This window comes from Ctenopharyngodon idella, chromosome 3 (genome assembly GCF_019924925.1).
Source record: "Ctenopharyngodon idella isolate HZGC_01 chromosome 3, HZGC01, whole genome shotgun sequence".
Classification (NCBI taxonomy): Eukaryota; Metazoa; Chordata; class Actinopteri; order Cypriniformes; family Xenocyprididae; genus Ctenopharyngodon; species Ctenopharyngodon idella.
The window spans coordinates 45,703,768-45,718,105 of NC_067222.1; the positions used below are offsets into that span (position 1 = coordinate 45,703,768).

The window sequence follows — 14,338 nt, forward strand, 5'->3', positions numbered from 1 at the left end:
TTGTATTGCATTACGTTATTTTAAACCCCAAATCTTGTACTTAAAACATTCATTAACAATTATTCAGTTATCTGTAATATAATGTCATTGTAAAAAAAAAAAAAAAAAAAATCAAAAGTAGTTTTACTGTACTGCTGCTTCTTGGTAATAACTTGTAGTGTATCTAATTTCTTTTTTCAGGGTAAAAAAGGGTAACCAAAAGGGTAGTTTGACTGTATCTTAACTACTTTAATCATACTCTGATTGTGTGAGTTACATATCCTTCCCTCGTGGCTCAAAATGAGCCGAAGTATTAAAATTACACTTATATTATATTACAAGCTTATATCGTTCCATTCTGATAATTCTTTTCTTTTTTTAATGCATTTTTTTTTGGGAGATTTTTATTCATTTATTATTATTTTATTCAAAATGACCCAAGGAGAGGATGAATGAGCTTGTATCTTGTCACGCAGTGTTTCAAAAGTGCCATCAGTACATTTCAAAATGTCAATTATTAGCCTTATTTCACATGTACAATGTTGCATCAAATAAATAGTTGTTTTTAAAGAGTTTCCCATTTACCCAATACAAGTGTGACAACATGCCCCATTACAAGGTCAGTGTTTGTTTAAATAATGAACTATTTTCCCCCGTGCAAAAACTGTGAAAATGAGACTTTACATCTGGGTTCATTTCTCTATAGAAATTAAAGTAAAGTTTGAGTTCTGGACTCGTCTCATATCTGGAGTCTGTCAGACCTCAAAGGAGAAATGAATGAATGTTCAGCTGATGTTTGTCTCCCTCTACTGGAATCACATACAGATCGAGTTCAGCTGAAGGAAAATCAAACACAAGTGTTGCTGGAGGAGAAAGAGGACAACATGTGTTCATATTTGATATTCGTCACTGTTTTGACAAGTTGTCTGTGTATAACTGAATGTTCTTATTGCGCTTTAATGTCTGAATATTAATTTTGTTTGATTGTATTAGATTGTGGGTTCTTCTAAATAGCAAAATAAGTTGAACAGAAAATGATTGCTGTAAACTTTACATTAGAAAAGGCAAAGCTGATGAAATGTTAAAGTGAATTGGTCAGGAAGGAGTTGTTCAGAAGATTTTGGATATTTCTTCTTTTTATTTACAATGTGAATTAATGTTATTTAAGTACAAGTAAAACTGTAAATATATATGAGAAAGAGCAGTATCTTACAAACAAACACTGTTTAACCCCAATATACTGGAATATTTTCATGTTTTGCACTTGTTTACAGTTATTAACATTTCCTCTTGTGCAAAAGTAATACATTTTGAAGCAAATGCTGACATTTATTTCACCGAAACGTAAAGTTTAAACCCGTCCATTGACATCTAATTATCCTATCAAAAACACAATGCTGACGAAACAGAGTACAGTCAAATAACAGAGTAACAATCAATTCAGCCTTTATTTCAAATTCTCCTCATTTACAAATACAAATATTACATTCTGTTAATTTAACATTTCATAGAGAGAAAACACAGAAGTGCAGCAGATTATCACATTAAATCTCTTTCATTTGTAAAGTGCATCAAAGTTGAAGAAACTCAACATGTACAAATGGAAACTGAACTCACAATTTTACTTCAACATGCTTGCTTTGGGATCTTGAATTATTACACATCAGATTTTCATTTAAGTTTAACATCATAATTGTGTTCCTGTAACTAAAGTACAGTGTCAATTTGACCTGAATCTAAGAGAAAGTTAAAAATCAAGCGGACCACAGAGGTTCATGTCCTTCATCACATGACTCTTCACTTCAGTCACTTACTGTGGTCTGTTTGACAGCTCTGTTGTTTCAACATTAATTAAAATGTCTTGTGATAAAGAGCTAACATTATAATGTGTATTACTGACAGAAGGTTGTGGCAGGAACTGTGCCAAACGTCTCTTCTGACGCAGCGTCACCTGCTCTTCACAGGTAGAACGTGCAGCCGAACACAGTGCTGGACGTGACTCTCCCGAAAGTTTCAGAAGCAAAGTCTTGAAAAGTGAGGCACAAACAGAGACGGTCTTTGCAGTCGTAGCAGTGGCGGGACTGTGTATGGAGAGGGGAGTCTGGGATTCAGAGTTGGGCTCTAGATGCTCGTCCTCATCCTGCTTCAACTTCTCACCAGAGTTAGCCTTCAGTTTCCCTGTATCAGACGGAGGGTTCACCACCATTGTGTTTGAGTTCATTTTGGACAGCAGTGAAGCGTGACATTAGAGATGTGCGTATGGATGTGGGACATACAGGGGAAGGGCGCAATATGTGACTTGTGAACAAAGCGTCTGCAGGAGACGGTTCTGCCTTTGGGATCCTGCTCTTGTTGGAGGTTCCTCCTTGGGGTACCAGCAGTCTTTCAGCGGTCAGATTTCATGTTTCTCTGGATGTACGGAGAGTGTCTGTGACTGCGGCGGCTCCCCGTGTGACTGAAGCTTCTCTGTAGCGTGAGTTCCAGATCGCACGAGTTCCGCTCCGTTTGATCAAGTCTCAGTTTATTGGCAGGCAGTTCACTTTCAAAAGACAAACACAACGCACTATCTTTAGCTAAATGAATGTAAAACAACTTTAAGGCATTTCAGAGAAACTACATAAAGGAAGATTTATATCTAATACTGAAAACAGATTCTTGTAAAGGACCAGCTGTAGGTTCAGGCAAGTACTCTGGCAGTTTCTATTTAAAGAGACAGTGCAGTCAGCATCAGTGTTGAACTCACCTGCGCGGCTCTCTGGAAGCGATGGCAGAAGCCGTGGAAGATCAGACAGGCCTCCTCCAGTTTGAAGGACTTGTCATCTTCACAGAAGAACTCCACCAGAGCTTTGCTGCTCTTCTGTAAGCTTTCCAGCTCATCCTGAGCTTCCTTTAGCCTCACCTCCGCAACCTGAAGGAAGAAGAGACGGACTCACATGCTGAACAGGAACATGAGCATCTGTGAACATGATCTGGACAGACAAGCACCTCTAGAAATGTTCTGGTCTGGAGCTGGATTTCAGCATCTGCCTGATCTCTGAGCTCTGAGACTCGGCTTTGTAGTTGAGAAAGATTCTCCACCACAGACTCTGACAAGCTGATCACAAAAACAACCTGATCATTCACTTTCTAACATGATGTCCTACATGCACGACTTGTGTTTGTGTGTAAAAGCTGATGAAAATAAATTAAAAAAAAATTCTCCACTGCGGTGGAGAATAAAAAAAAACTTATTGTGGCAATAAAATCCCTTTGAATGAGCTTGAAAGATCATCCACAGCACTGCAGTGTTTTAGCTTTGTGCGGAGAGATGCAATATGAACTTGCTTTTACTTTGTCCACACTGGTGTCCTGTGAAGACCTGAGAAATTGCGAGCAGTGGAGGCCTTGGCTAACTCCTCAGAATATCACCCAGCTGCGTGCTTTTTTGGGCCTAGCAGGTTATTACAGACGCTTCATTAAAAACTTTGCCCAGATTGCTGCACCTCTGAACTCTATGATGTGGGGTACATCAAAACGGCGCACCCGACCTGTTACAGGTAAACTAGACGGCTGGGCATGGGGAGCGGCACAGGATGCAGCATTTAAGAAGTTAAAGGAGAGTCTCCTACATGCACCCATACTGGCTTATGCTGATTTTCCATTGCCATTTGTGTTGTACACTGATGCCAGTCAGACAGGCTTGGGGGCAGTGCTGGCACAGGTACAAGATGGGAGGGAGAGAGTGATCTCCTATGCAAGCAGAAGCCTCCATCCAACAGAAAGAAATGATAAAAATTACAGCTCATTCAAACTAGAACTGTTGGCATAAAAATGGGCAATAGTAGAAAAGTTTAGGGAATATCTTGCTGTGTCTCCCTTTACTGTCTTTACAGATAATAATCCATTGGCTCATTTGAATACAGCGAATCTGAGTGCAGTGGAGCAACGATGGGCTGCCCAGCTCACAGGATTCCAGTTTGAAGTGTGTTATAGACCGGGGCGGACAAATGGAAATGCTGATGCCCTCTCCAGGTGGCCTGTGCATGAGACTTCTGTTAGGACTACAGAGGATGGGATAGCCCCATGCAGTGAGGGTGGATATTTAGAAGCTGAAGTGGTCCGTGCCTGTGTTCATGCCTTTGTTCCAGTGGTTGAAGACTTGGAAGAGGACCAGAAGATTGAGGCAGGGGCACAAATGAATCAAGAAGATAGAGTTGGCCCCAGCCTGCTGTCCGACTGGGTGAGGGAACAGCGGAATAATCCAGTGGTGTCACGATTGTGGGTCTATATGTATAGAGGGAGCAGCTGAAGTTCGGCCTACTCAAGTACTATTGTGACAGTGGGCCCGCCTCTGTGTGGATCAGGGACTGCTGTGCAGAGAGGTATGTGACCCAAATGGAAACAAGCAGTTGTGCCTCAATGTCTGCAGAAGCAAGTCCTGGAATGGGTGCATGACTACGCAGGACACCTGGGAGTGGAGAAGACCCTGGGCTTGGCCCGTCGACGTTTCTTCTGGCCAGGGCTGGCACGAGGAGTTGAGAAGTGGTGTCTTCAGTGTGTTCGATGCAACCTCCATAAGACTCCAGCTAATAAAGTGAGTGCTCTTCTTGTATCTATACAGTCAGAATACCCGTTACAAATTGTTTCTGTTGACTTTTTGTCACTGGAGACTGCATGTAGTGAGATGTGTAATATTTTAGCAATGATGGACCACTTCACTCGTTATGCAGTTGCAGTGCCAACCTTGGACCAAACAGCAGTGACCACTGCAAGGGTGTTGTGGGAGCACTTTATTTGCGGGGTTTGATCAGCTGCACTCGGACCAGGGCCCAAATTTTGAATCGAAAGTCATTAAAGAGCTATGCTCATTGTACAACATCAGTAAGTCTCATACAACTCCCTATCACCCAGCAGGAAATGGACAATGTGAACGTTTTAATCGGACATTGTTGAGTATGCTGGGTACATTAAGGGTTGATCAAAAGGAGAACTGGGACCAGTATGTGGCAGAGTTGGTACAGGCCTACAGTAATACACCCCATCCCTCTATAGGGTATACCCCTTATTTTTTAATGTTTGGCCGTCATGCAAAATTGCCCGTGGATGTGATGCTGGGTTGGGGAGATGAATTTTCGGGGACAGCTGGCAGCTGAGTGCATCACCACCATAAAAGGTTAGCGACTGCCTATAATCAAGCCAGAAAGCAGGTTCAGAAGGCCCAGTTTCATCAAAAGAAAGGGTCTGACCGCAGAGTTAAGGGGGAACCTTTGTTGGTGGGGCAGAGAGTTATGGTACTAAATAAGAGGGCTAGGGGACAAGGTAAATTGGATGATAAATGGGAACAAAATACATATGTAGTTACGTCACAACCAAATCTCGATATACCCATTTATGTGGTTAAGAGGGAAGGGGGTGATGGTGGCGAGAGAGTGTTGCATCGCAATATGTTAAGCCCATGTAAGTTTGAGACTGCCTTGCCCTTAGAGGAGAAAGAAGTACAGGTCTTGCCTCCTAATTATAATGTCAATCCTATAATCTCTGGTAGAACCACACTTTACATAAAAATACACACGTATAGAGAATGAGGAGTTACGTCAGAGATTGTATATTATAGGGAGATGAGAGGGTCTGTATCTCTTACCATTGGAGAAAGCATAACGGCTAACATATTTCTTTCCTACTATGGAACTCACTGGGGACCAGCAACTGTTTGGTTATCCACATTCTTCAAAAAAAAAAAAAAAAAAAAAATTTGATGATTTTTTTTTTTTTCTCAGAATTGTAAGCTTTTATCTATAATATACTGATTCTGACTTTATAAGCCACAATTACGATCCATATAATCCTTATAACCCATACAATTTTTTCCATCAATTGCAAAATTTATTTTTACAATATTCTCTCTATATTATAATGTTTTTACTCAAGTAATGATTCATAAAAAATGAAAACCAAAACTAGTGTGGAAAGATTGTTAACATTAGAGATAAGGAAGCTGCAAATGGTTTTAATATATTTCCAAAATTAATGATTCTGTACCTCTTCCGGGTTAAAATTGATGCAAATGCAATAAGAGGTCTTTCATAACTCTCAATATGCTGAGATGTGAATTTGATAGGTGCTTGATATAAAATAAACAGTGCTTTAAAAAGTCCTTGAAAGTCCTTGAATCTGGTGTTCATGAAAGAGTGGGAACCCTGCTTTCAGCATCATTACTCCAGTCTTCAGTGTCTAATATGCTGATTTGATACTCAGTTATTATCAATGTTGAAAACAGTTGTGTTGCTTAATATTTTTTTGGAACCTGTGATACTTTTTTCCAGGATTCAGTGATGAATAAAAGGTTAAAAAGAACAGCATTTATTCAAAATATAAATCTTTTCTAACAATATAAATCTTTACTATCACTTTTTATCAATTTATAAAAGTATTAATTTCTTTCAAAAAAAAAAAAAAAAAAGAAAGAAAGAAAAAAAATGACTGACCCCAAACTTTTGAACAGTAGTGTATATTGTTACAAAAGATTTCTATTTTAAATAAATGCTGATATTTTTTAACTTTTATTCATAAAAGAATCCTGAAAAAGTATCACAGGTTATAAAATAAGATTAAGCAGCACAACTGTTTCCAACATTGTTAATAAATCAGCATATTAGAATGATTTCTGAAGGATCATGTGACACTGAAGACTGGAGTAATGATGCTGACAATTCAGCTTTGCATCACAGAAATAAATTATATTTTAAAGTATATTAAAATAGAAAACCATAATTTTAAATTGTAATAATATTTCACTATATTGTTTTTTTTTCTGTATTTATTATGAAATAAATGCAGCCTTAATGAGCATAAGAGACTTTGTTCAAAAACATTAAAAATAGTAATATTTCCAAACTTTTGACTGGTAGTGTATATATATATATATATATATATATTATAGAATCAATTTCCAGGCATCGTGAAAAGAAAATCAATGGAACTCGATCCAACGGATTCCTGCTAAGATGGCGGCAGCGTGTAAGTTACGTCACCGTCCTATGTGCCGTGACATCACATTCTCATTCTCTATTCTCATGGGATCACGTTGTTAAATTATATCACATGACACAATTACAGCCACTGATTTGCCAGTGGCTTATCGTTAGGATATGCTCCAAGTAAACAAGCAACATCCATCGAGTTTGTTTGTTTTAACTGGCTGCTTCTGTTTTGCTTGGTCTTTTAAAATAGTTTCGTTTGTATAACTTGTATAAATCTGTGATGGCATAATAAAGTTATATTTGTGATTAATTGGGATTGAATGTGTCATTCTCTATTGCTTTCTCAGGTGATAGCCTGCATAACTACAACCAGACATTATTAAATCACAATGAGAAATGTTTTTGGCATGCATGTACGCATGTAAACTTTCTTCATCTTTTTCCGCAAAACACACAATACTCCATGGTGAACTGGTGAAATTAGCCACCAGGCAGTACCTTCACAATGCTTACAAGCCTCCAAGCTTACCACAACAATTAAATTGATCAAATTGATTTACAAAATTAGCTAAAATGCTCAACCACAGTAACACATTGCACATTTAGCTTACTGTAATGTCAAAGCTTAGTTACTCATCGGGGTATTTTGCATTTGTGAATGGAATAAAAAGAGCAATGATGTAATGTTACATTATTCACAAACATGTATATGAATATGTATAATTGGCAAAAGTATGGGGATTTAATTACACATATGCACACTGTTGTGATTGTTCTGTCATTTCTTAGTAACTTGCTCTGTCAGTAAATAATTTCAAAGGGTCTTAAACATAAAGTGAAGTCTTATCTTTTCATATTAACAGGAAACATTCCCAACCTTTTACCCAAAAAACGATGTATTTAGTTGATTGCCCAATATTGTATGAGACAAGTGTGATGCACTATGAATCTGGATGCAGTGGTAAAATGAGCAACCCTACATTCACAATGACATGCTTTAGTTCTCAAAGATAAAAGTAAATCATGTGAATAGTTTAATTTTGAATAAAAACGAGCAACTGATTTTGTGTTGCAGTTTTATTCAAAAATGAGAAGTCATAACATATAAATAGAAAAACACTTTAAACACTTCACACAGTGTCTTGGGATCCCAGACAAATGAAAGTTTTTTCCAAATCTGGTCTGCTCATGCAATCCCAGTGATATCGTAAGTTATGACTGTAACTATGGATCAACCTGTCAGAGAAGCATCCGTTGTCACCACCATTCTCCTTGCTGGTATATTCCTGGAGGAACCGCTTGATCCATGCTTCTGCTTATCCATGGACACAGAGCCTGAACACATTTCTGTGTGACCTTCAACTTCACTCGCCTGTGTAATTTGGGGTGGATTTGAAACTTTTTTATTCACCATTGCAGTGGTTGTACTGTGAGCAGTCCCAGAAGCTCTACCTTTATTGCTGCCGATATCATCCCCATTCATTTTTGGAACTGCACCAACTCCATCGGCTTGCCTAAGTGGAAAGATTGTGTCAGAGTAGATAACCTTGCTACCCCCTGTGGAGAAAGAGACACTGTCATTGTTAAGGTGTTAACCCCACAAATATGTTTTTTTAATGTTTCATGCAGTGGTTTGACCTTGTTTTTTTTTTTGTGATTCTTGTGGAACCCGAGTTCTTGTATATGGTTGATAACAGCCTCTGTATCTCTTAAGTTTTGGTGCCGGCTTGGTGCACAGATCAACCAGTTGTCCAGGTATCGGAGGATCTTTATACCCACAGCCTGAAGAGGGCAGGGTGACACCACCCTGATAAAGACACAGGGAGAGAGAAAATGGCCAAAGGGGAGGACCCTGTGATCTGGATGAATAGGCACATTAAAATATACATCTTTGAGGTCTAGTGTTGTAAACCACTCCTTTGGTTCTATAACCTCCAAGATTTGGGCAGTGGTCAGCTTCTTCAATAGCAGCACTTCAATGTATGCATTCAGATATCTTAGGTCTAAGATGGGTCGGAGACCACCATCTTTTTTGGGCACGAGGAAATAGTTTGAATAAAACCCAGTGTGCTGTCCGTTGGGTTTTAGCTGAGTTGGCCCACCCTTTGCAGCTATACCAAGCCTCAACTCTTCTGGGAAGGCTTTCCACAAGGTTTAGGAGTGTGTTTATGGAAATTTTTGACCATTCTTCTAGAAGTGCATTTGTGAGGTCAGGCAGTGATGTTGGTGAGAAGGCCTGGCTCGCAGTCTCCGCTCTAATTCATCCCAAAGGTGTTCTATCAGGTTAAGTTCAGGACTTGCTTTGTGCACTGGTGCGCAGTCATGTTGGAACAGGAAGGGGCCATCCCCAAACTGTTCCCACAAAGTTGGGAGCATGAAATTGTCCAAAATGTCTTGGTATGCTGAAGCATTAAGAGTTCCTTCACTGGAACTATGGGGCCAAGCCGAACCCCTGGAAAACAACCCCACACCATAATCCCCCCTCCACCAAACTTTACACTTGGCACAATGCAGTCAGGCAAGTACCGTTCTCCTGGCAACCACCAAACCAAGACTCGTCCATTGGATTGCCAGACAGAGAAGCGTGATTCATCACTCCAGAGAACACATCTCCACTGCTCTAGAGTCCAGTGGCAGCGTACTTTACACCACTGCATCTGACGCTTTGCATTGCACTTGGTGATGTAAGGCTTGGATGCAGCTGCTCAGCCATGGAAACCCATTCCATGAAGCTCTCTATGCACTGTTCTTGGGCTAATCTGAAGGCCACACAAAGTCGAAACGAATTCGCTATCATCTTTCATCAGCCACTTTAAAGAAGTCTTCGGACAAACTGCTTCAGTCCTATCCGTGCTGTTCAGCTGTCCAATTCAGTCAGTTTATATGCACTGCAATTTCACACTCTAGCAACATCGAGTGGCTGGAATGAAGCTGCCCTTCTCACAACTTTCCGCCAGGGTTTGAACACTGAGGTACATCAATATATGGTAATTTATGACAATGTTATCGGATTAGAGAATTTTATTCAAAAAGCCATCCGAGTCTCTCAGCGCCTCTCTGCCTGCTCGCTTCATCAACCCGCTCTGCATCCTCAGCTCTCCTTACCATCTGTTGCCCTTCCAGCACCAGATGCATGTCGACTCTTACGACCTGACTCATGCAGAGCATCAAAGAGGATATTGAATCATCTGTGTCTGTATTGTGGGGGTGAGTACCATTCAACTTCCTCCTAAGAGCACTCCTCTCACCAGAACAACTGTGCATATTATAACTCCCTGCATCTCTGTTTCAGCGCAAGCCCTCATCAACTCCGGCTCAACGGGAAACTTCATCTCTCACCAACTCCTTCAGAGGCTCAACATCAAGAGGTTACCAAGATCTAAAAGTACATACCATCCTTGGAAAACCACTGGCATGTGGTCACATCCGCCACTTCTCCCCCACAGTGATGCTCCTCATCGGCTGCTTGCACATGGAGAAAATCTTGTTCACTGTGCTGGAAGGATCCACTGCCAACGTCATCCTGAGACACCCATGGATGTCACAGCATGAAACTAAATCAACTGAAACTCTGGTGAGATACTTCATTGGAGTAAATCATGCTTCCACGACTGTCTGTCTCCGGTATCAAGGTCCCTAAGTTCAGCTCTGACAGTTCACCACCAGTGGTCGCCCTGAACTCCACCACCATTGAAAGTCCTGAAACTGAGAGCAAGGTAGAAATTCCTTCAGAGTACCGGGTGTACCAGGATGTGTTAAGCAAGCGGTTGGCTACCTAATTACCACCTCATCGGCCATGGGACTGTGCAATCGACCTGTTACCTGGGGCTACTCTGCCCAAAGGCAGTGCTTACCCACTGTCCATTCTGGAACAGAAGGCCATGGAGAAGTACATCCAGGAGGCACTCCAACAACAATTCATTCGACATTCCACATCCCCTGCTGCTTCCAGCATCTTCTTTGTTGTCAAAAAGGACGGAAGCTTGCGGCCGTGTATTTATTACCGTGCCCTCAACTCCCAGATGGTGAAGTACAGTTATCCCCTTCCTCTGGTCCCAGCAGCATTAGAATAGCTGCGTGGGGCTCACATCTTCTCCAAGCTGGACCTGCAGTGCGCCTACAATCTCATTCGCATTCGTAAGGGAGATGAATGGAAGACTGCATTCATGACACCATCAGGTTACTATGAATATCAGGTGATGCCCTATGACCTGTCCAATTCACCCTCCGTCTTCCAGGGGTACATGAATGAGATGTTCCGGGAGTTCCTCCAAATACCAAGAGAACGCCACCTATACTTCAAGCTGGAGAAGTGCGAGTTCCACGCTACCTCTGTCCAGTTCCTGGGTTACGTCATTGACCAACGAGGCATCCAGATGGACCAGAGGAAGGTGGAGACCATTCAACTGGCCCCAACCATCAAGGATCTACAGTGATTCCTGGGGTTTGCCAATTTCCATCAACGCTTCATTCATAACTCCTCAGCTCTCCTCTTACCTCACTCCTCAAGAACCGGCCCGAGTCTCTGTCCTGGAACCCATCTGCCATCCATGCCTTCCAGAGCCTCAAAGAAGCTTTTGTATCTGCTCTGATCCTAGTCCATCCCAATCCTGACCACCCTTTCGTTGTGGAAGAGGATGCCTCCACCACTGGAGTCGGAGCTGTACTCTCACAGCGGCAGGGTGATTCTCAACACCTCATCCATGTGCCTTCTACTCCAAAAAGCTGTCCCTGGTGGAGCAGAATTACGACATCGGCAATCGAGAGCTCCTCGCCATCAAGCTCACCCTCGAGGAGTAGAGACGTTGGCTGGAGGGAGCAAACCATTGCTTTGAGGTCATTACTGACCATTGAAATCTGGAATATCTGCGAGAGGCAAAATGAATTAATCCCTGTCAAGCTAGATGGGCTCTCTTCTTCACAAGTTTCGACTTTGTCGTCACTTACTAACCTGGCCATAAGAACCGCAGGGCGGATGCCCTTTCTCGACTACACCAAACTGGTCCTGAGTCCAGTTGCTCCTCTCTCTGCTAAATAAAACCTGTTGAAACATACTTACCTGTCTGTCCTCATCTATGATGAGTTTAAAAAGCTGTTTTAAAAGAAGCCTAATATTTTAGAGCTCTTTATGTTCACAGCAGCTCAGTGTGTACCAGACAGTTTCCTCACAGCAAGAAGGTTCCTGGTCCGGGAACTGAAGATTTTTCTTTTTGCATGTTCTTTTCAGGTCAGTTGTACATTTTAAACTGCCTTTAGGTGAGTGTGTACACACCTTTTTTTTTTTTTTTTTTTTTTAAGCTTTCGTTTGCACCTAACTGTGTTGTCTAAATATTTATTCCACCACCACCAGAGATATTCAGAATGTATTATAGTCTAATAGCTGTGCTCCTGCACGCATGCTGTGAGTGACGTCATCTCATCTGTTGAGGAGGAGTCGGTCTGAGGCTGAACAGCAGCAGAGCTGCGGCACAGAGAGAGAGAGAGAGAGAGAGAGGCCGCATGGGCTGGACAGAAGAGAGCAGCAGGATCCCTCCACATTATTGTTGACACTCCTTCACTGTTCCTGCGTCAGTGTCAGCCAGTTGGAGATGGATGAGGAGAGCTACGGTAGGACACGCGCTTGAATATCTGCTTCATCATGCCTGAAGTGATAAAAATAGCATTGCATGTGCAAGACTGTGAATTACGTGGAGGAAGTATTGTAGCCTACATGTTGCGTGTTTCTTGAATTGCAGTGCTGTGATGTTGATTCCACATGCATTGTTTGCATGTATGGCATATACAGACATCTTGGGAGGATTCGGATGTTATAAGTTTTGGGCATGCCTCAAACAGGTCCTTTACACTTACAGCAGGCATGCAGGCATGAAATCACTCTGCATCAGCTCGTTTTCCTTACCATAATAATGTGAAGCGTAATATTCAATGTGAACAGCAGGAAGACGTGCCTCAGTTTTATACTTAAGTGAAGTTTATCAAAGAAATTTAGTTTGTGTGCGTTAAAATCTTGGTTTTCATATCCAGATAATTGAATACAGTTGACTGATGAAATATGTTGACCCAGTTGTGTGGCTAATTCATTGGATTATGGGGTTATTTAAATAGTAAAACAACTGAACAATTCATGAAATAGCAAAAAAGTAAAAGATAACACAAAATTATCAAACCATTATTTTTGCTTTAACTGTGTTTAATTAATAACAACATATAAAACACATGAGAACTTGTCCCAACTAGACAACTACTTCTGACCTGAAATATACCCTTGTCCTGAGAACACAATTCATCCCTTTGTGGACAAAGAAGCATGCTTTTAAATGACTTATTATGAAAATATATATTTCAAAAGAATATACTGAAGTGCAAACTCAATATAATGTTTTCAGTCATGTAATTGCTTGTTATTAACAATTAAATGAAATATCAGTTAGAGATTAAATTCGTATTAAATGCAATTAGTTGAACTGAAAAGTGCTTTATTTGGCCCACTTATGTAGGACTTAAAGTATTAGTTCACTTTCAAATTAAAATTTCCTAATAATTTACTCACCCCCATGTCATCCAATATGTCCATGTCCTTCTTTCTTCAGTGGAAAAGAAATTAAGGTTTTTGATGAAAACATTCCAGGATTATGTCCTACACCTTCCCTATTCAATTTATGGAAAAAACGGAACTGGTGCCACATTCGTTCCATAATTTGAATAGGGAAGGTGTAGGACATACAGCGTAAGCTTTTTGAAGAATACGGAAGGCGGTCTGGCGGAAGCACTTGTGAGGCGATCGTTTGTGTTTATAAAGCATATACATTTTTATTTATTTTTTTTAGAAAATGACCGATCATTTCGCTAGATAAGACCCTTATTCCTCATCTGGTATTTAAAGCCCTTTGAAGCTGCACTGAAACTGTAATTTTGACTTTCAACCGTTTGGGGTCAATTGAAGTCCACTATAAGGAGAATAATCCTGGAATGTTTTCATCAAAACCTTAATTTCTTTTTGACTGAAGAAAGAAGGACATGGACATCTTGGATGACATGGGGGTGAGTAAATTATCAGGAAATTTTAATTTGAAAGTGAACTAATCCTTTAAGTACATATTTATATCTAATTTAATTTGTCTTATACTGCCGAATGAACTGACAAGCATTTATGATAAATTAAATATAGGCCTACTTTAATGTCATTTCTGTTGAAACTTGTCTGTCATGTATTTAAATATATATTACATTTACACATTTGTAATGATGAAGTTGCAATTTAGTACATTTATCCCCGGTTTTAAGCCTAGTCCTCGACTAAAATGCATTTGAGCTGTTTTAACTGAAAGCAACTTGCACTGACATATCCTAAAATATGCCAGTGTCATTGTTTTGTCTCAAGATGCACACCAGTAATGTTT

General features: G+C 40.5%; 1 protein-coding gene across 1 annotated transcript in view; it reads left to right on the forward strand.

Moving 5' to 3' along the window:
- Positions 1 to 12,430: 12,430 nt before the first annotated feature.
- cyth1a (cytohesin 1a) overlaps positions 12,431 to 14,338 on the forward strand; it is a 63,823-nt gene continuing 61,915 nt past the window's right edge. The window contains exon 1 of the mRNA XM_051886049.1: positions 12,431 to 12,545. Within this exon, the coding sequence (XP_051742009.1) occupies positions 12,527 to 12,545 (19 nt within the window). The 5' untranslated portion in view covers positions 12,431 to 12,526. The remainder of the gene's footprint in view (positions 12,546 to 14,338) is intronic.